The sequence below is a fragment of the Sinocyclocheilus anshuiensis genome, unplaced genomic scaffold, assembly GCF_001515605.1.
Source record: "Sinocyclocheilus anshuiensis isolate Anshui unplaced genomic scaffold, SAMN03320099.WGS_v1.1 scaffold702, whole genome shotgun sequence".
NCBI lineage: Eukaryota > Metazoa > Chordata > Actinopteri > Cypriniformes > Cyprinidae > Sinocyclocheilus > Sinocyclocheilus anshuiensis.
The window spans coordinates 3,199,424-3,220,371 of record NW_015548184.1 but is presented as its reverse complement, the minus strand read 5'-3'; the positions used below and the strand labels follow the sequence as shown (position 1 = coordinate 3,220,371).

At 36.3% G+C, this 20,948-nt stretch overlaps 3 protein-coding genes and 1 pseudogene across 4 annotated transcripts in view; 2 read left to right on the top strand and 2 right to left on the bottom strand.

Annotated features, from left to right (window-relative positions):
• ctps1b (CTP synthase 1b) overlaps positions 1-6,635 on the top strand; it is a 7,800-nt gene extending 1,165 nt beyond the window's left edge. The window contains exons 2-17 of the mRNA XM_016508068.1: positions 752-930; positions 1,129-1,299; positions 2,902-3,002; positions 3,272-3,388; positions 3,472-3,555; positions 3,656-3,888; positions 3,994-4,126; positions 4,410-4,498; positions 5,233-5,327; positions 5,427-5,489; positions 5,588-5,631; positions 5,719-5,815; positions 5,936-5,991; positions 6,072-6,168; positions 6,248-6,392; positions 6,482-6,635. Of these exons, the coding sequence (XP_016363554.1) occupies positions 765-930; positions 1,129-1,299; positions 2,902-3,002; positions 3,272-3,388; positions 3,472-3,555; positions 3,656-3,888; positions 3,994-4,126; positions 4,410-4,498; positions 5,233-5,327; positions 5,427-5,489; positions 5,588-5,631; positions 5,719-5,815; positions 5,936-5,991; positions 6,072-6,168; positions 6,248-6,392; positions 6,482-6,560 (1,770 nt within the window). The 5' untranslated portion in view covers positions 752-764 and the 3' untranslated portion in view covers positions 6,561-6,635. The remainder of the gene's footprint in view (positions 1-751; positions 931-1,128; positions 1,300-2,901; positions 3,003-3,271; positions 3,389-3,471; positions 3,556-3,655; positions 3,889-3,993; positions 4,127-4,409; positions 4,499-5,232; positions 5,328-5,426; positions 5,490-5,587; positions 5,632-5,718; positions 5,816-5,935; positions 5,992-6,071; positions 6,169-6,247; positions 6,393-6,481) is intronic.
• A 478-nt stretch (positions 6,636-7,113) lies between these two features.
• Positions 7,114-11,947, top strand: LOC107704974 (transcription initiation factor TFIID subunit 12-like). Its single transcript, XM_016508072.1, has 6 exons — positions 7,114-7,252; positions 9,464-9,696; positions 9,783-9,860; positions 10,835-10,949; positions 11,124-11,212; positions 11,300-11,947. The coding sequence occupies exons 2-6, from the start codon at positions 9,526-9,528 to the stop codon at positions 11,333-11,335; spliced, it is 489 nt and encodes a 162-aa protein (XP_016363558.1). The 5' UTR covers positions 7,114-7,252; positions 9,464-9,525; the 3' UTR covers positions 11,336-11,947.
• Positions 11,948-11,987: 40 nt separating this feature from the next.
• Positions 11,988-14,884, bottom strand: LOC107704972 (ras-related protein Rab-39B-like). Of its 2 annotated transcripts, none has more exons than XM_016508069.1 (3): positions 14,411-14,884; positions 14,106-14,325; positions 11,988-13,233 (listed from the first exon to the last, which is right to left on the bottom strand). In XM_016508069.1, exons 2-3 carry the CDS (start codon positions 14,321-14,323, stop codon positions 12,792-12,794), a joined length of 660 nt encoding a protein of 219 aa, XP_016363555.1. In that variant the 5' UTR covers positions 14,324-14,325; positions 14,411-14,884; the 3' UTR covers positions 11,988-12,791. The 2 variants fall into 2 exon arrangements, with proteins under 2 accessions (XP_016363555.1, XP_016363556.1); XM_016508070.1 differs by having other exon boundaries at positions 14,106-14,302.
• A 1,095-nt stretch (positions 14,885-15,979) lies between these two features.
• LOC107704973 (ras-related protein Rab-39B-like) lies at positions 15,980-17,620 on the bottom strand (annotated as a pseudogene).
• Between the last annotated feature and the right edge of the window lie 3,328 nt (positions 17,621-20,948).

Below are 20,948 nucleotides of genomic sequence, written 5' to 3'. Positions count from 1 at the left end.
ATATATATATACACACACATATATATATATATATATAGTAAAGAATTATGCTAGTACTATGTGTTCAGAGGGTTATGTGTGATATATTAGTAAAGAATTATGCTAGTACTATGTGTTCAGAGGGTTATGTGTGATATATTAGTAAAGAATTATGCTAGTACTATGTGTTCAGAGGGTTATGTGTGATATATTAGTAAAGAATTATGCTAGTACTATGTGTTCAGAGGGTTATGTGTGATATATTAGTAAAGAATTATGCTAGTACTATGTGTTCAGAGGGTTATGTGTGATATATATTTTAATTAGTTTATATAAATGTTTATATATAATATGTGTCCCTCTGCGAAATCCAGGCTAAAGTCTCAAAATCTAATTGTGAGATAACAAGCATCAAAGTTTGATTTCAACCATTCATTTCACTATGATATCAATCTTTGACATGGTCTTACTCAGTCAATATTAAAGAGATCAATGTTACATTTTTACAGCATGTTCTTATGAAGTATGATTTTATGTAAAAACAAACAAACAGTAAATCGCCAAAACAATGACTTTAGCTGGGTTTTCACAGCCAGGGTCCCATTTATTGCAATATGTGTTTTTGAAAAACTTCAGTAAAAAAAAAAATGTTATTGACCCGCTTACATTTATTCTGAACTTCAGATATGTAACATAATATATTTGTGGCTGATTGTTACATTGTATTACATCATTGTTGAAATAAACACCGCTGTCTTTCTCACACTGATAGACGCTGTTGAATAATGAAGTACATACTGGTGACAGGCGGTGTGATATCTGGCATTGGCAAAGGGATCATAGCCAGCAGTGTGGGCACTATACTCAAATCATGTGGCTTGCATGTCACTGCTATCAAAATCGACCCCTATATCAACATCGATGCAGGCACTTTCTCTCCCTATGAACATGGTAAGTGCAGGCTACTTTAAATTTGATTTTTATGTTTACGATACATAAATAAGAACTGCTACATGAGACATTTGTTTTGCAAAATTGGTTAGTCATTATTTTGGGCTACAGCATATATAGAGCATAACATACTGATGTCTTTTGTTTCTATCAGCATCCACATGCCACTGTCAATCTCTCTGACGCTCTGTTTAACAGGTGAAGTGTTTGTGCTGGATGATGGAGGCGAGGTGGACTTGGATTTAGGGAACTATGAACGTTTTCTGGACATCCGGCTAACCAGGGACAACAATTTGACAACGGGGAAGATCTATCAGTCTGTTATAAACAAGGAGAGGAGAGGGGATTACTTGGGTAAAACTGTACAAGGTGAGTTACACTGATGTTTGGAACATAAATATGAAATATGGCATGAGGAAACAGGATTATCTCAGGCTACGTCCACACGAAGCCAGAGCTTTCCCTATCCGAACTTTTTTTTCCCCCTCGTCTCAAGAAATATCTGCATCCACATGAAACCACAAAACGATGTAGTATACATGCCAGACCAGTATGTGGCGCTGTAATTCTGCCACAGAGATACACTAAAAACGGAGAAGAAGACTTGGACTATGCTTATGCGAGCGGCATACAAACGAACATGGAACAATAAATTTATTAATCTGTGTCAATGTTAGTTAATAAAAAGACAATTGTTCAGTGTTTGTTCATGTTTTTGTTGCTGTTACGTGACGTAGCGGTGTCTGACTAGGGGCGAGACGTGGGCTGATGACGTCATCGTTTCAGAAAATATACGGATTCGCTGTCCACACGAAAACGCAAGGGCGGCGTTTTCAGATTTATCCACTCTGGGACCCGGTTTCAAAAAATATCGGTTTCACTCACCCAAAACGCCGGATCCGTGTGGACTAAACGCCTATACGATACAAAATGTATGCGTATACAGCTAAACGCGTCTCCGTGTGGACGGGGCCTCAGTCTTGTCTGAGTTTGAACCTGAAATATACTGCATTCTGTAATATACAACCATACCATACACTACCATTCAAATATTTGGGGTCGGTAATTTTTTGTGTTTTTGAAAGAAGTCTCTTATGCTCACTAAAGCTACATTTATTTGATCAAAAATACGGTAAAACAGTAATATTGTGAAATATCAGTATCATTTAAAATTGTTTCTATTTCAGTATATTTTTATTTTATAAATAATTTATAGCTGTGATTAAGGCTGCACGATAAATCGCATGCGATATTTAACGCGCATATTGTCAGAAAGCCGGTTCTGTAATCAGCGGTAAATCTCCATCACCTGCGTGCTTTTCCATTGGCAAAGCTGAATTTTCAGCAGCCATTTCTCCAGTCTTCAGTGTCACATGATCCTGTAGAAATCATTTAAATACGATGATTTGGTGCATTTCTAATTCTAAATGTTGAAAACAGTTGTGCAGCCTAATACATTTGTGTAAATAAAAATCATATCACCGTTATTGAAAAAAATTATATCGCGATACATATTGATATTGAATTATTGTCCAGCCCTAGTGTAAACTATATTACTGGTTTTTTTCAGGATTCTTTGATGAATAGAAAGTTGAAAAGAACAGCATTTATTCATAAATGTCTTTACTGTCACTTCTGATCAATTAGTTCCTTGTTAAATAAAATTAATTTCTTTATAAAAATGTAAGACTCCAAATTTTTGAAGAGTAGTATATCTGTCAATATGTTGCAATTGCTTTTCTAACAATACTACACTGAAGCAACTGCATTGCAATAAATTGTATCATGACAGATGTACCATAATGTTTATTGTACCTTGAAGTATTTGACGGCACCCAGCCTTAATTTGCATATCCTCATCTGATTGTATTACAAAGGTTTAAGCATCTGTTGCCTGCCATACTTGCTTCTGAGGAGGTTACATAATGGAAAATGTAGTATCACTTAGATGAATATGAATAATTTTCACAGTGGTACCACACATTACCGATGCTATACAGGAATGGGTCATGCGACAGGCGAAGGTCTCAGTGGACGATGACGGTATTGAACCAGAAGTGTGTGTCATTGAGGTATATCTGTCTGTTTTGTGCTGTACATTTTGAGGAAACATTTGATTTTTTTTCTATTAAGGACAGAGGAACAGCTTTTAAATGTAAAATAAATTTTGTATTCATGAATTGTGTTCAATAAAGACAAAAAATTTCATTTTAAGCTCAGTTACTGCTTAGGTTATGTAATATTAGGTTAAGAAATGCTGGATTATATATATACATATATATACATATACATTATAATAAAATTAAAATAAAATTCAATTACAATTTTTTTCCCCACACAGCTTGGAGGTACAGTCGGAGATATTGAGAGTATGCCTTTCATTGAAGCTTTTAGACAGTTTCAGTTTAAAGTGAAACGGGAGAATTTTTGTAACATCCATGTCAGTCTTGTACCTCAGGTAAGAGTTTTTTTTTTACTAATAAACATTTGTAGTTGAAAAGTGATTAAAAAAACTCCTATGGTCTTTGGATGTATTTTTAGCCCAATTCAACAGGAGAACAGAAGACCAAACCCACACAGAACAGTGTTCGGGAGCTTCGTGGACTTGGCCTGTCACCTGATCTCGTCAGTCTTTACTCTCTATTATATGCTATAATATGCTATATATATAGCCAATGCAAGTAAAGTCACTCCAATTCTGAGAATGCATCATTTTTGTTTGCAGATTGTTTGTCGTTGCTCCACTCCATTGGACACTGCCGTGAAAGAGAAGATCTCCATGTTTTGCCATGTAGAACCTGAACAGGTGATCTGCATACATGACGTGTCCTCCATCTACAGAGTACCTCTACTCCTGGAGGATCAGGGCATTGTTGACTACTTCTGCCGCAGGCTGGACTTGCCCATTGAGATGAGACCTCGCAAAATGCTCACAAAATGGAAGGAGATATCAGACCGGTTTGTACTGTTTGGATTCGCCTAACCGTCTCAAAAAAATGTGATTCTTCCCAGAAATCCCAAGTTTGATACAGCTGTTTTAAGCAGTCTGTCCTTGTTTCATAGATCTGACCGACTCCTGGAGCAAACCTCCATTGCTTTAGTAGGCAAGTACACCAAGCTTTCAGATTCGTATGCCTCTGTTATAAAAGCACTGGAGCACTCTGCCCTCGCCATCAACTATAAGCTAGAGGTCAAGGTAAGGAATGCCAGAGGAACTAGTAGCAATGTCCTGTGCTTTTATGATGAAGTTGATAGTTTTGCCCCATCTGAGAGTGCCTTTTTAAATCAAATTGTATTTTTGCATACTTCACAATATTACTGTTTTTTTATACTGTATTTTTGATCAAAGAAATGCAACTTGGTGACCATAAGAGACTTCTTTCAAAAACATTAAAAAATCTAACCTACCCCAAATTGTTAAACTGTAATGTTTTTTCAAGTGTGTAAGCGTGATAGTATAAAATGATACTTCGTTTCAGTACATCGATTCGGCAGACCTAGAGCCAGCAGCGTTGCAGGAGGAGCCGGTGAAGTACCATGAGGCCTGGCAGAAGCTCTGCAGTGCTGAGTGAGTGTACCATCAAAAACACTAGAAATTTACATAAACTCTGTTTTGTCCATCAACAGAGAACATTGAAATGATAAATTTTAATCTGCTGGTGTCATATCAGCTCTGTGGATTCTTGGATAATGTTAACCAATATCCAGATAGCTATTTAGGCTTTATATTAGCAAACTTCAGTTTGTTCTGGCATATAATGGCCTACTTTTTCACAGTGTAAACAGTACTCAATGGTTAAAATCAGGTCCTGCTTTCACTGTTTTTCTCATGACAAAGACTGCATTGTGGTTTCCAAAAAATAACCATACATTATGGATGTAAAATAGCTTACGAACTACCATTGACTTTGAATTAGTGCTGTCAAACGATTAATCGCATCCAAAATAAAAGTTTTTGTTTGCATAATATATGTGTGTACTGTGTATATTTATTATGTGTATATATAAATACACACACATGCATGTATATATAAAAAAAAAAACGTTACATTTATATATTAAATATATTTATATATATTATAAATTATATGAATGTAAATATATACATGTAAATATTTTCAAAATATATAATGTATGTGTGTGTATTTATATATACACATAATAAATATACACAGTACACACATATATTATGTAAACACAAACTTTTATTTTGGATGTGATCGCTTGACAGCACTACTTTGAATATTTCACTTTGAATATTTATTCATCGAATGTTCATTTGAATGTTTGCTTGACTGTTAGTGGGGTACTTGTTCCTGGAGGCTTTGGTGTGCGAGGCACTGAGGGAAAAATCCAAGCTATTAACTGGGCGAGGAGACAGAAAAAGCCATTTTTAGGTAACAAAAAACTGGCAGTGCAATGTTAGTAGCAAAATATGATGTAAACACTAGTTACTTTGACAGCATGCCTGTGGTTATCCCAATCTCGTTTGGCAGGTGTTTGTTTGGGCATGCAGCTGGCAGTGTGTGAATTTGCTCGTAATGTACTTGGCTGGGAAGGTAAGAACACCCATACGAGATTTTATGATATGTCTTTTAAATCAAACTTTGCACATGCTTTTAAAGTGTTTTTATTTGAACTGCTTTCCTCTTAACAGATGCCAATTCTACAGAATTTGACCCTGAAACAAAACATCCAGTGGTAGGTAATGGTGTGGTAAAACAAATGAGCAAATCTGCATAATGGTTCTTTTTCTTTTGGTGTGAAGAGACTTTTTTCTGCTATCAGGTGATTGAAATGCCTGAGCACAATCCGGGGCAGATGGGAGGAACCATGCGGTTGGGGAAAAGGCGCACCTTATTCAAAAGCACCTCCAGCTTTCTTCGTAAGTTATGATTTTTTTTGTCACACAGTGAACTGTGAAAGTCGCTCATCACAAAATTAGAAACTGATACTGTATTTAAAGGTTTTAAATTTGCATAATATTTTAATTGTTTTGTTGTAGGAAAGCTGTATGGAGATGCTGAATATGTGGACGAAAGGCATCGACATCGCTTTGAGGTTCGGTTAATATTTACAAAATTACTTTTTAAACGATTTCTTTCTGTTTGTTTAATTAGTTTCTTTTGTGTTTTTTTTAGGTGAATCCAGAATTGAAGCAGCACTTCGAGGATAGAGGTTTTCGATTTGTGGGTCAGGACATGGAGGGGGAGCGAATGGAGATCATTGAACTTGAAGGTCAGTGAATCTCCAGTATCTAAACCTGTCTGGAGAGGTGGTCAGTATGTGCTTCAGCTTGTTTCTTCTGTCACGACAGATCACCCTTATTTTGTCGGAGTGCAGTACCACCCAGAATTCACTTCTCGCCCCATCAAACCCTCACCTCCTTATTTTGGCCTTCTACTGGCAGCATCTGGGAAACTACAGAACTACTTACAAAAAGGCTGCCGGCTCTCACCTCGGTAATTTGCCTAATTAACTCTCTTAGATGAGCTTAACTATTGAAAATTGCTTCAAGCAGTATGTCTTACCTTGTTTTCTTCTCTCTCAGGGACACATACAGTGACCGAAGTGGCAGTAGTTCACCAGACTCAGAGATATCTGAAATCAAATTCCCATCACTTTCTTAAAGTGGAAATACACATATAATCATGAAATCAAAACTTTCATGACATGAATTTATTGTTTGAATAAATGAATAAAAAAGTTAATGTGTCCTTTTTAAGCAAAATATAGTGTATGCATACTGTTCTGTCAACAGTGATATACTTCAAAAAAAAATTATAATATGGGGCAAGACGAGAAGAAGCATTACACCGTTTTAAAAGTATATTCATATGAAATAAAAATGAGATTAGTGTGATAATATCGCTTACTGATCTGGTCTGTGCAAACATTTTTCAGATCCTGGTTTGACGGTGTAAATCCTTTCACTTTCACATGTCAGAAAAAGTCTACATAGAGAAAACTAGATAATATTTACACCCCTTAAACTAATCTCACATCTAGATAGCATTTAGACAGTTTACATCTAAAAAAAAAAAACTTTTGACTGAGAGAAGAATGGAAATTATTGTGCCCCATATAACGTAACGTATTAAACTAAAAACATTCTTTTATTACAAAACGCTAATTTAAAATAGACAACTAGGCTTTCATTTTGTAAAACCCATTTTCTGAGATCTCGCGATAATTCAGCAGAGCTCCGTTCGCCAGGAGGCGCCTGTAGAAGGAATAACAAGATCAACTTAAATTGGCTTTTGAATATTTCCAGCTCATAAACGTCGAAGATGGGTAGATAATACAGAATTATTTGGATCAGGTACTACACTAATTCACCATCTAACATGATTATATAAAACAAAAGGAAAGCATCACGAGATGTGGACTGGCACAAATGTTTACTTGCTAGCTGCTAATATGCTAAGCTGAAGTTGATCTGGTGAAGAATTATAGCAACCACAAAAACATTCAAACGAAAAGATGATTTAATTGTTTGCATTATTACATTTTTTATTATCAGTATTACATCCGCATTTGCCCAAGTAGTTCAAGTAGATAATCTCAGAAAACATCAGTGAAGCTAAAAAGCTAAAGTCGTTAGCCTGTAGAGCAGATGACAGTTCTGTGATGTTTTTCCTACTGGGCTCTGTGCTAGAGTGACTCTAGAAGTTCTTTTTTGGGGTACTTAAAAACAGTGTATTTAAGGGTGTATTCACACCTGTCTTGTTTGGTTCGATTGAATCGAACTCAAGTTCGTTTCCCCTCTTGGTGCGGACCTTTTTTGGCAGGTGTCAAAGCAATCGCACCGAGACCCAGCTGAAGAGGTGGTCTCGGTCTGCTTCCAAACGAACTCTGGTACGGTTCGTTTTAGGTGTGAAAATATGACCCGACCCAATTGCAGAAATCACGCTCAGAAACAGACAGCTCGCGCATATAGTGCTGTTATTTGCGTTTCAATGTCGTAAATCACTTGTTTTTAAACCACAATGCTTAAAAACACACGCAAATGATGAGTTTGCACCGCAACCTGACGTGAGCGCGCTATAGGTTAAAGCTTGCCGCAAAAATGACCATGACTATGTTGGGGGAAAATAGTAAGGAGATATTTGAATTATTTACTAATAAACTAGTGTTTTATGAGTCAGTGTCGCAATGAAGTTGATGATCCTGACTCGCCATCTCATCATTGGACGCGCCTTTAGAAAGAAATTCATCTTTACGGATTACATAATAATAAGAGTAAGTTATTTGTTTTGGATTTGAATTATTTCGTTTTGTAGTCATTTTAAGTTTTCTATAGATATATTCATCATGTCTGTAAGGAAAATATTTGCCGAGTTTCGGTTCATTTTTGTGAAGCGCTCCCGAGATGGCAAGCGCATCCTATTTGTTTTCTTTATTTTACAATAGCACAACGTTTTCTTGATATTGTGAGTGCACACAAATAAAAATAGTCCCTTTACAGTTCCGAACGATGTATTATTCTTACCTTTATAAGTAAAAATGACGGCGTATTTCATTTGTTTTCACCGATGTCCTGAAGCGCGCTTCAGCTTCCATTCTCCGCATGGATATGCGCCTAATAGCGCATATTTATATAGGTTAAATGTTTAAACTAACATTGTGATATGCTTTAAGTATTATATATATAAATATATATATTTATATACAGTGTTGGGGGTAACGCATTACAAGTAACGCGAGTTACGTAATCAGATTACCTTTTTCAAGTAACTAGTAAAGTAACGCATTACTTTTTTAATTTACAAGAAAATATTAGTTACTTTTTCAAAAAAGTAATGCCAGTTCAGATTACTTTTTTCAAGTAACCAGTAAAGTAACGCATTACTTTTTAATTTACAAGAAAATATCTGAGTTACTTTTTCAAAAAAGTAACGCCAGTTACTTTGTTTTCCCATTTATTGACTGACAAGTTTCCTGTCCCCATATTGGGAGAAATCAGCAGTGCAGAGGAGTTGTGTGCGCGGTGTGAACGTGATGTTACTGTAGTTCTAGACTAAATGTGAATGTGCATTAATTAATCCCACTCACAAAAAACAGATTTAGTATTCGTCAAAATGAATTAAAACAGTGAAATGCAAACTCAGAATATGATATATATATATATAGAGAGAGATTTTATTTTCAGCAAGTCATAATTACAACATCGTATGACATTGTCTCATATGATGCTCATAAGTTTCTTCACTTTGCGTTAGTGTCTAACACCAAATCAGTAAAAGAATAAAAATTGCACTACGAAAGATCTCCATGATTAGCCTGTTTTTGCACTTCCTGTTTTTCTTGAGAATTTCTGTCCAATGAATGGATGAACTTAGCACGCGTGTGGTTTTGTTTACTATTTCTGGTCCACTTGCAAAAAAGGGCAGTGTGAAAGCGAACCGCACCAAACTAAAAAAATCAACATTGTATTTGGTCCGGACCAAAGCAAGTGAACTAGCGGACTTTCCTGGTGTGAATACACCCTAAGCTCAAAGTATTTAATATGTCTTAATACCTTTTTTTGCAGCTGAACAGACCGCACTCTGGCTTTGAAGAGGCTCCTGACAGATAACTCTTGACTAGCATAGTATGACCCAGTACCCACCACAGACTAGTCGCTCTAACTTCTTAACTGTTGTGAAAGCAGAAGCCTCTTCAACACCACCCATCTCCACCAACATGGCCAACAGCACAGTCGCCCCCGGGAAAGTTCCAGGCACCCCTGGACCTGCAGGGAGACTGAGCCCTGAAGGCACTCAGGTGAGACCCCAAGCAGTTCAAATGTTTTAGACTTTGCCTCAATTTGTATTCCACATAACATTTATGATCTAATATCCTCCAAACAGGTGCTTAGTAAGAAGAAACTGCAGGATCTTGTGAGAGAAATTGACCCTAATGAGCAACTCGATGAAGATGTGGAGGAGGTAGGTATTACTCTTGTTGTTAGTGATGCACACAAGTATGTATTTTCATAAATGACAAGTCTGTGGGTTGCCTAAATAACTATTCAGTCTTAATGAAGGAATTTATAGTAATAGTTGTATTTTAAAATAAGAAACATCCCCTTACATCCACATTAAAATGTGAATAATATGTGAAAAAATGTGTAAATTAGTCAGTTGATATTGTTCCCTAGTTATCCATTTTTGTCAGCTCAGTGCTTATAACATTATTTTATATTATTATTATTTTATTCAGCAAGGATGCATTAATTTGGTCAAAAGTAACAGCAAAGACATTTGACAAGACTGTGGGTTACCTAAATGACTCAATCTTTAGGAAGCGAATTATAATAAAAAACAGTATTTCAAAATAAGAAGCATCCCTTTACATCCACTGCTAAAATAAAAGTGTGAAAACCAAAAAAAAAAAAAATCTAATAAACTAGTCAGTAGATTATTTATATGGTTCCCTAGTTATCCATTTTGAATATTAAAATTCAAACATTATTACATATATTTATAATTTTAATACTTTTATTCAGCAATGATGCATTGGGTCAAAAAAATCCTGTTTCCAGTAAATACTGTTCTTTTGAACGTTCTGTTCTTTGAAGAATCTTAAAAATGTGTATCATGGTTACCACAAAAATAGCAAGCTAAACATATGTTTATAACATTGATAATGAATGTTTCTTCATTCTTCTTCAGCAATCAGCATATTAGAAATATTTCTAAACCTTTGTCGTGACAGGAATAAATTGCCTTATAAAATGTATTAAAACAGAAAAGAGTTCTTTTAAATAATTTCACAATATTACTATTTTTACTCTATCAAATAAATGCAGCCTTGGGTGAGTAAAAGAGATTTCTTCCAAAAATAGTAAAAATCTTACCAACCCCAAGTAGTGTCACTATGCTGCTGTCTGTTGATCGGAGTCATTTCCCTTTCCCTTCAGATGCTCTTGCAGATTGCCGATGACTTCATTGAGAGCGTGGTGACAGCGGCGTGCCAACTTGCCCGACACAGGAAGTCAAACACTCTTGAAGTGAAAGATGTCCAGCTACACCTGGGTGAGGCTCTTGCATAGACAGTTCCAAGTGGTTTGAGTGCCTTTTTATGAATTTAAATAAATACACATTTTTTTTATGCTGCTTACATTGAACTTTGTTTTTACATTTTGTTTTATTACCATTCTAAAGAATAATATAAGGTAATATAGTCCCTAATCCAATATTGCATCACAGAACGACAGTGGAACATGTGGATTCCTGGTTTTGGTTCAGATGAGATCCGACCGTATAAGAAGGCTTGCACCACAGAAGCTCACAAACAGGTCAGCTATCGTTCTTATGCACTTGAACTGATATGATGAAAAACACATATGACTTGCATACCTAAATATCTTTTTCTGTTCTTTCAGAGAATGGCATTGATCCGCAAAACAACCAAAAAGTAGCAAGATCGGAAGCACCAATAAACATTTTTTTTTCTGCAGGTTTTGGAAGTGGAGAGGGATTGAACCTATATATATATATGTTATGTTAATCAGAGAGGCAGAATGCGAGTTCTGTTGACTTCGCATTCAAAAGGTGCATAGGAAGTGACCTAAATTGTCTGTACAGTTCACTTTGTGTTAAAACCACCATGTGAACATTTTATTTTGGCACCTTGGTCTCTGACTCGGTGCTGTACGGGGCTTTATTATATTATAGAATCTCACGGATTTCTGTGAAAAACATCAGTTGTTTATTGTTTCTCCCACAAACCGCATTTTCATTCATATTTCGTGTATAGCTGACCTGCCATGCAGTCACACAACGTGTGCTCAGCTGGCATTAATAGCTATGCACAATTACAATCACCATGTATCTGATTTTGTTCATAGTGTTTGGTGTTATAGACTTTATCACTTAAGTAATATTTAGTACAATAGAGGACATCTTTAGTGTGTGACTTTCTAAAGGTAAACAGTCATTTTTACCAGAGAAATAAATACCACTTCCCCATTTAATTCATTGCATTGGAACTAGTGACATAATGCAGAATGGTTAATTGATTAGTGGTGAAAAATTTAAGGGGGTCTGAATACTTTCCGTACCCACTGTATATGTGTGATATATGGGAAATGGTGCATAAACCCTTTCTGCTGTGGATTTGTGGGCAGATTTGAACATTTCTGTGGAGTTGAACTGAGTATAAACTGTTTTTTGCCATGTATCACAGTGTTGTACAGTCTCTTGTTTTTCATGAATAAAAAACAACTAATTGTAATTTATTCAGACTGAACTCACTCAGATTTTGTGGGACATCATTTCAGAAATTACAACTAACATAAACTGTTTCAGCAATGCATCCATGTATGTATATATTAGTGAATAGTTTAACTCTTAAATACCTCCAGAATGTCTGTATCAGCAAAAATACATCCATGCTTATGGAAATACATGGCCTTTATAATATGACATAATATGATGAATAGCAGGTAAAATCTTTAACTGATGCAGTAACACTGTTGCCACACTAATAAAGACACCTTTATACAATGTTGATCCCAGAAATACGAACAAACAATTGGAAATTAAATGTACATATGCTTGTATATATGACGTTAATCATGAGTTTCAGTGTGGTTCGCAAATGCTGATATCTTGCAGATAAGCACAAATTCTAATACACTAGTCAACATTTAAAGCGGATCAAAACCTTTAATCAAAGTTGTCCTAAAACCTAAAAGCATTCTCGTCTTAAGACAGTTTTGATTAACTTTTTTGATCCACTTCAAATGTTGACTACTGTTTATACCTACAATCTGAAAGACCTTTACATTTGCTTTTATGTGTATTTGGCAATGTCAGACACATCCATCCTATTTGAAGATCTACACAAAATTTGCGAGAACCACTTATTGTAAGTTAACAAGCACAGCTCTTGTTTTTCTCAGCGGCATCATTGTTTTGTATCTTCTGGAGTGTTTGGGCTCTAGGTGCTGAGCTCTTGACTCCATCCCACCCCTCATGCAACTGGATCTCTCCACTTTTTATGCCCTGATAAACCCTCCGGGTCAAGAGTTCAAAGGCCTCTTTCACATTGTGACCTGTTTTTGATGAGGCCTCGATGTACGGCGCTCCCAACTGGCTTGCAAGCTTTTCTGCCTCAGTTCGGTCCACGGCTCGCTCTCCAGCTTGGACCCGGTCACTTTTGTGTCCCACCAGCACAAAGAGCACAGTGTAGGGTTGCACACGGTCACACACTTCTGCATACCACTGCTGCACGTTTTCAAAAGATTTACGGTTGCCCAGATCGAACACCAGAAGACCTCCGACTGAGTTACGGTAGTAGGAGCGAGTCACGGACCTGCAAATGTACCATAGTTTTAGGGTTATTTTTTCCAGACCTCTGCACCCCTGCTTTAGATGATTAAAATGTTCTTCACACCTAGAAAGCAGTTCTTTTAAGAACTGCTCACTGAAAGGTCCATTGGGGAACCCAATCGATTCTATAGATTTTATGCTGGAAAAACACTTTTTTGGAACCTTTATTTGCAAGAGTGTAGTAATACGAGTAAACCACTGTTTTAGCAATGTTCAAATAAATAATGTATTTTAATTGCCCCCTTCACCTTGTCACAAGGCTTGCCACCCATGAGACTTTGGAATGACATGAGGTTGAGTAAATGATGACCATTTTCCTTTTTGGGTGATCTGCCTGTTTGAAGTCATCAATGCATACCAGAAAACAGGCCCAAATCCAGCTCTAAGAAGATGTGGAGCCCGGCCTGGCAGTGAATCCATTTTTAGTGTAGACTGACATAATACTTCCTGAAAGTATCATGAGAATACTTGTTGCTGTGAGGAGTAATATGTTTCACAATCCTTTTTTACACAAGCAAGGCAACTTCTTTAAACTGTTTTTAGACACTGAACTTATGACTAAATGTACAGAAGTTACTGTGAGGGAAAAAATAGTCCTGTGTGAATTATTCAGCTTAAGCAGGGATGTCCAAAACTGCTACTGGATGGCCACTGTCTTGCAGAGTTTAGCTTCAACCACAAATAAACACACATGAACCGGCTAATCAAGGTCTTCAGGATTACTAGAAACTGACAGGTGTGTTGGGGCAAGTTTGAGCTAAACTCTGCAGGTCATTGGCACCCTTGACCTTAAGTGCATGATCTGGAGAATAGTTTGTTCAATTCATGGTAGAACTTTTAAAAATTGGGACTTACCTAAACCTCTCTTGACCAGCTGTATCCCAGAACTGCAGTTTGACCCTCACCCCAGGTTCCACCTCTAGGAAGTGTACATAGAAGTCCACTCCGACTGTTTGGTTGATGCACTCCAGAAACAGATCCTCAGTGTAGCGCTTCAACATGGATGATTTGCCCACGGTGGAGTCTCCTAGCATGATGATTCGAAACTGGTACTGCCACAAAGTGAGGTCCATGACTTGAACCAGATGAAAGCAGCGAATGAAAAGGCTAGGGTTGACTAAGGACTGTCACTCCACCAGGATCCTCAGAAAATCTCTTACCTTAGAGGTCTTGAAGTTCTCATTGTAAACATAGGTAAAAAATAAACCCAGAGTTCCTCAGCTTCTCCTGTGTTTTTCTGCATAGAGCAGAGTCTGTTTGATCGTCGTAGGGGTGGGAGCTTCTGTCTAGCTCATCTGTTTCTTTAATCTTTGCCTGTTCATACTTGTTATTGGGCGGGGTTTATGTGAGAGGCGGAGTTTATAAATACCAGCAGAAAGTTGGGAATTTCTCATAGACCAGAGGGAATGAGCATGCAGTATCATATCAGAACAAGCCCAGCATTTCCTGTTCAGGCCAGCTCATGGCATGCATCACATAAAAGCACATGTAATGAGGAAAAACATTTCAGCTAGGTCTTTCTCAATAGGCCAGCCATGAGAATGCTTCCACCCAGGTCATAACCGCTGAAGATGGCTGGAAGACTTCCAATGTCATGATGAAATCAAGTCTACTATATTCCTCACCAGTGTGCATTACAGGTTAGTTTGCTACAGAACGTTTCCACAATTATGTGGCTTTCCAAACAGGAGGTGAACAACAATGGAACAGACTCCCTTAGGACACAAAGACAATTTAGGCCGGTGTTCTAACGATTTGTGCTACCTCCCATTAAAAAGATAGGTAGTACAAATCGATAGCGAAAAATGCTATCTGTCAGATTGTGCTACCAGCATCTTATTCATGAGGTTTGAGGCTTTTTTAAATGTCCATACCTACCCCTACCCTAAACCTACCCGTCCACACCTACACTTACCCTAAACTTACCCTTAAAACAATGTAAATATATTTTTTGTAGCACAATCTGATAGGTAGCATGTTTCATCGGTACACCGGCTTGGGCTATAAATAGAGTGTTTCACTTTGTTTTCAGATACTTTAGATTAGTGGACTAGCCTACTTTGTAAATCCAGTGAACAATTAATTGTAATACTATCAACAGCGTGTTACTGCTATTAGTGTTTGCGTATATGGAAGCATAACAAGTGACAAGCCTATGAACGCTGTTCAGACACTTATAATGAAAGTAATTCATACCAGAACAGCAAGGGTGGGGATCCACTGAAGCGGAATAGCTGTCCATTGTTTACTGACAGAAAAGGAAAGCAGACGTTTAAAGAGCACTCGCAATATTACTATGGTAGTCTTGAGTAGAATTACCATTAAAACGTGAACATTTTTCTCACGACTCCTAACAGCTTGCTTTAAATGTCTAATAATATGTAAGCTATGCATTTTTTGTTGCATTTCCTTCTTTAAACCAGCTTGTAATGACATGCATTTTTCTCGATGGCCACTAGGAGACGTTGCCTACAATCTTTTCCATAACGCAACCAGCTATAATGACTAGGATCTGCTGGCTTTTTGTATTTTCTGCTCTTATTTTGATAAAAATATCTGTGCTGTGTATTTAAACTTGGTAAAAGCGGAGTACTACAACATTCATTATAGTAACTAGAAGCTAAATTAAATGAGTTAAATATTTAATAAACAAAAATGTATAACAAACAACCAAAAATAATGAATAAAAAATGAATAAATATGAATGTATGAAAAATACATGGCTACTTTTGAATGGCCAAAGATGAAGGGAAAAAAAACAGTTTCACATTGACTTTATAAGACACAACATTTGTTGTTTTCAGCTGGCTCATTTTTATTGGTCTTATTTTCAGCTGGCTTGTCTTTGTGAATCTTGCCCCATCTTTCATGCAAGCTTACCTCTCCACTCAGATAGCCCTGATAAATGCGTCGGGTCAACAGCTCAAAAGCGTCTGCCACATTGTGACCCGTTCTAGCCGAGGCCTCGATGTATGGCGCTCCCAATGCACTTGCGCACTGTTCCACCTCCTCTTGATTCACTTCTCGCTCTTTTCTGTCACACTTGTGTCCTGCAAGCACGAAGAGCACAGTGTACGGATGGACAATCTTGCTCACCTCTGTGTGCCGATGTTTAATGTAAGTAAAGGTCTTGTAATTGCCCAGGTCAAACACCAGCAGGCATCCAGCTGACTGAGGGAAGCAATGGCAAAGAGTTTTCCTGAAATCGTGAGAGATCATGAAGTTAAACAACCAATCACACTGTGCATGGTGTATAACCCTGATCAATGAAAAAGCAAAATAGAAAAAAGGCGCTCAACCAAATAAAAAAAAAGTTTCAATTCAATTCAAGTTTATTTGTACAGCGCTTTTCATGATACAAATCGTTGCAAAGCAACTTTAGAGAAAATTGAGTTTCTATAATATATTTAGTAGTAGCTTATCAGTGGTGACTCAGTTAATCAATTAAATCAATTAAAGACGTAATCAAACAGATGATGAACACTATTAACAACAATTATTATATGATGCAATCAAACTTATAGCAAAATGTGGTAGTTCTGTATGTTGTTTCAGGGTTGGCATCATCTGAGGTCCTCTGAGGGGTTGGCATCATCTCTTCTCAGGTGTTCTGGATCCAGACTGTGGCAAAAACAGAGAAACAAATAGAGACATAATTAGCGTAGCTGCTGTTCCAAAATGTAAAAAAAAAGTGTTTCAAAATGTAAATCACTCAATACTAACTTCTTGTTTGTTGAATTGTTTTTTAGGCTACAAAATCAGTGTCACATGTAAGATCTCGTTTTGCTTGTGTGATATTACTTAACTAGGCCTATAGCCTATCATATCTTATAAATCTAAAAAACAAAAATCTGTACAGGCATATTTTTGCTTTCATAGATGTAATTATAGAGGCATTCTAACTGCAATAAGTTTTATCACAGTGAATTTTTTTTTCTTTGTTTTTTTTTTATACTTTTGTATTAAAACATGGCATTTTTGTAGCACAACTTTTCAAAAATTTCTGTTGTGCCTCGTGGAGTAAGGGTCACCTTTCCTTTCTTTAAAATATGAAAATACGTATATAATGTTTGGTATTACCTTCGTGTTAGTACTACAGGCAATTTTAGATACTTCACAACATCTGCATGCTTTACACTGGCGTATATATGCATTCTCACTAAGACGATTCATGACCGGCTGTATCCACAATGTGTAGTCCTACTCTCACCCCAGGCTCCACCTCTAGGATTTGATTGCATGAACTCAATGGTAACAAGTACGTGTTTTGTCTGTCCGTATATGTATCGACACAGCATGCTTGATTTGCCCACGCTATCGTCACCTATCATGATGATTTTAAAACGATACAGGCACTCAGAACCATTCATGACAGCTGACACTGTTCCAGGATCCTTAAAGATCTGACCAGAGAAACTGTGAGAACCTAACACATTATAACTTTTATTCAGATTGTTACATTTCAATAGCAATAGGCAATAGACAATTCAAGTTTTAAATTTCTAAGGCCTGTACCTGTTTGTTTCTGAAATTTTTCCTGTTTGATTGTTGTAGGTCAGACCTTCCAGTGCTGATTCGATATTTGTAATCTTTTCCTGTTCAGTAAGGTGTGTAACAGGATCATATAATGCGTAAGTTAGCAGTATTTATGTGACAGGCGGGGTCTGAGAAAAAGGAGTATTTCTAATTCACGTGGTATAAAAACATGAAAAATGCTTTTGAATACTTTAGTGGTTTTAAATCACAGACACAAATCCTCTTGGAGTACATTCAGATTAGTTACAGATATAACTATAACTATATTACATCTTTAAAGATAGGCAAAGTGCATAAATCTTCAGGTTTGAAACTGTTCAGCTGTACTTCATTTCTGAATAGTGAGGTTATCCTGTTTGAAAGCTGTGTTGTCGCCTGGATTTGCTTTTTAAAATCCTTTTCTGTTTATAGGTTCATATTGCAGGCAAATGTGAGGTATTTATGTGACAGGCAGGGTTCATACACAATTTCTCAAAAACCTTTGAACTGAGAGAGCTGGTAGAAGTTCAGTGTCATGATAACAGTGTATTTATTGAATTATTTACTCTGTGTGTGTGTTTCTGTGTGTGCGTGCACGTGGCCTATAAGTTTACAGACATTTCCTTAAAACCTAAAACGCAACACAATTCATTGCATAATCCAAAATATGGGTAAAACACCAAATTCATTCATATTAACATTCTACGTTGGGACATATTTTTAAGGACCTTTCTTATAAAATTGAGAAATTACTGCTTTCTAAAGACCTACAGTTTTTTTTAAGTGTTAGATACAGAAGGATAAAAAAAGTTATTAAAGGCTGTACAGATATTTGACAACAGGGTTCACTAAGACATTTTCTACATTGTCCTTCATATTATTATAGAATGTTTCACTTTGTTTGCAGATGCTTTATAACTCCAGTATGTGTTTAATTGTAGTATCCTCACTGTTTTATTGCTTTATCAGATTTTATAGATACAAAAGTATAAAAAGTAAATGATAGGCCTTTGTACACTTCACATCAGACACTTGGCATGGATGTAATTCATATCAGGTCAGCAAAGGTGAGGATACAAAGAAGTGAGGAAAAAGTCCATTATTCATTACAGAGAAGGGAGAAGTTGAAACCACACTTGCAATTTATTTAGTATTATTGTGTTAGTCAAACAGACTTAAACGTACTAAAAGGCATTTTAGCATTTCCTTCACTAAACTCGATATGCATTTTTTTTTAGGTCTTTTGAGAAAACTGGTTAAGTGTATTCAAACATGGTATATGCTGAGCATACTACATTCATCATAGTAGCTGAAGCTTAATAAAAGCTATATATATATATATATATACTGTGTATATATACAACGCATTATTGTGCCATCTCAAAGAGGCACAAAATCACTTTCACAGACTTTTTCATTAACTGTTCCCTCCTGGTGGAATGACCTACCCAACTCAATCCGAGCAGCTGAGTCCTTAGCCATCTTCAAGAAACGACTATAAACACATCTGTTCCATCTTTATTTGACCCTCTAACTCTAACGTTCTATTCTGTTTTAATTCTACTTGATCTATTTATCTTCTTTTTTTATTTAAAAAAAACTAACACTAGATTTCTATTTTTTCTATTCTACTTGTTTTTCTTTGTGTGTGTGTGTGTATATATATATATATATATGTATATATATAAATACCTTGCTTCGTGTGCTGCGTTAGACTAACCGAGACTTGTCATTTGCACTTACATATTGTTGCTCTTTTGTTACAAGCCACTTGTGTGTTCTTCTGTGCCACCTCTGTAGTACAAATTAATTTATTAAAAAGAAAATACTCCTGTAAGTCACTTTAAGGAGTCAAATGTCACCTCGTATTAGGAAGGCTAATTTTTGATCAGACTTTTTGATTATTGATCAGAAGGTGCTCCTAAATGTTTAAATTAGGAGGACCAGCGCTCCTAATTACAAGAGGAAAAAAACTGCTCTTAAACTGGGTGTGTGACAGGTATGGCTGAGGAATTGGGTTTGGTCGAATTTTCAGTCAAAATATTTGTTTTGCTTTAACCCCTGCAATATACTAAATCAGCAGGTGGCGGCAAGTCACTGATTTTATCACTGAATCATTCATTCAATTGATTCTTTCGAACGGCTGATTCATTCAGGAATGAAGCAAGTCACTGTCTTTATGAACTGACGGAAATAACGGAAATTTAATCCCTGCGTCTGCTGGTGTTGGTCCATTGTGTTTTATCAAGTGTAAAGTCAATGCAGCCATCTGCCAGGAGATTTTGGAGCACTTTATGCTTCCATCTGCTGACAAGCTTTATGGAGATGCTGATTTCCTTTTCCAGCAGGACTTTAACACCTGCCCACAGTGCCAAAACCACTTCCAAGTGATTTGCTGACCATGATATTACTGTGCTTGATTGGCCAGCCAACATGCCTGACCTGAACCCCATATGGAATCTATGGGATATTTTCAAGAGAAAGATGAGAAACAGTCGATCCAACAATACAGACGAGCTGAAGGCTCAATAGTGCCTCAGCAGTGCCACAAGCTGATCGCTTCCATGCCACACCTCACTGATGCTGTCATTTGTGCTTAAGGAGCTCCGACCAAGTATTGAGTGCATAAATGAACATGCTTTAAAGAACTTGAACTTTTCTGCTTTGCAAATCCTTTTTTTGATTGATCTAAGGAAATATTCTAATATTTTGAGATACTGGATTTTTGACTTTCATGAGCTGTAAGCTCTAATCATCAAAATTAAAACAAAATTTTTTTTTACTTTACATGTAATGAATCGAGAATATATGAAAGTTTCACTTTTTGAAATAAGTTACAAAATTATATTCTAATTTTTTTTAGATGCACCTGTATAATAAATACATATTATTAATTCCATAAACAAAACAAAGAAAACATGCTAATTAAGCAAGTATGCAAAGTAACCACAAAGTGCTTGAATGAAATCAACCTGTGAAATTAAGTATGGAAATGTCGTAAGTTTATTTCATAAGCATAAAAAAACTTTGTGATTTGATTTTTAAATCTCAACAGATATTAGTTACAAAATACTTATTAGTAATAAAACAAAATTCAAGTCCATTTAAAAGAAACATATCACTGGGACAACATCTACTTTAATATAATAAAATATTTGTGATAGTGCTGTCAAACGATTAATC

Coding starts and splice junctions, on each gene's coding strand:
- LOC107704974 (XM_016508072.1), top strand. CDS start 9,526: ATGACCCAGTACCCACCACAGACTAGTCGCTCTAACTTCTTAACTGTT. Junction 10,950..11,123: donor AGATGTCCAGCTACACCTGG/GTGAGGCTCTTG, acceptor ATTGCATCACAG/AACGACAGTGGAACATGTGG. Junction 11,213..11,299: donor CCACAGAAGCTCACAAACAG/GTCAGCTATCGT, acceptor CTGTTCTTTCAG/AGAATGGCATTGATCCGCAA.
- LOC107704972 (XM_016508069.1), bottom strand. CDS start 14,323: ATGGACCTCACTTTGTGGCAGTACCAGTTTCGAATCATCATGCTAGGA. Junction 13,234..14,105: donor GCTGGTCAAGAGAGGTTTAG/GTAAGTCCCAAT, acceptor GTACATTTGCAG/GTCCGTGACTCGCTCCTACT.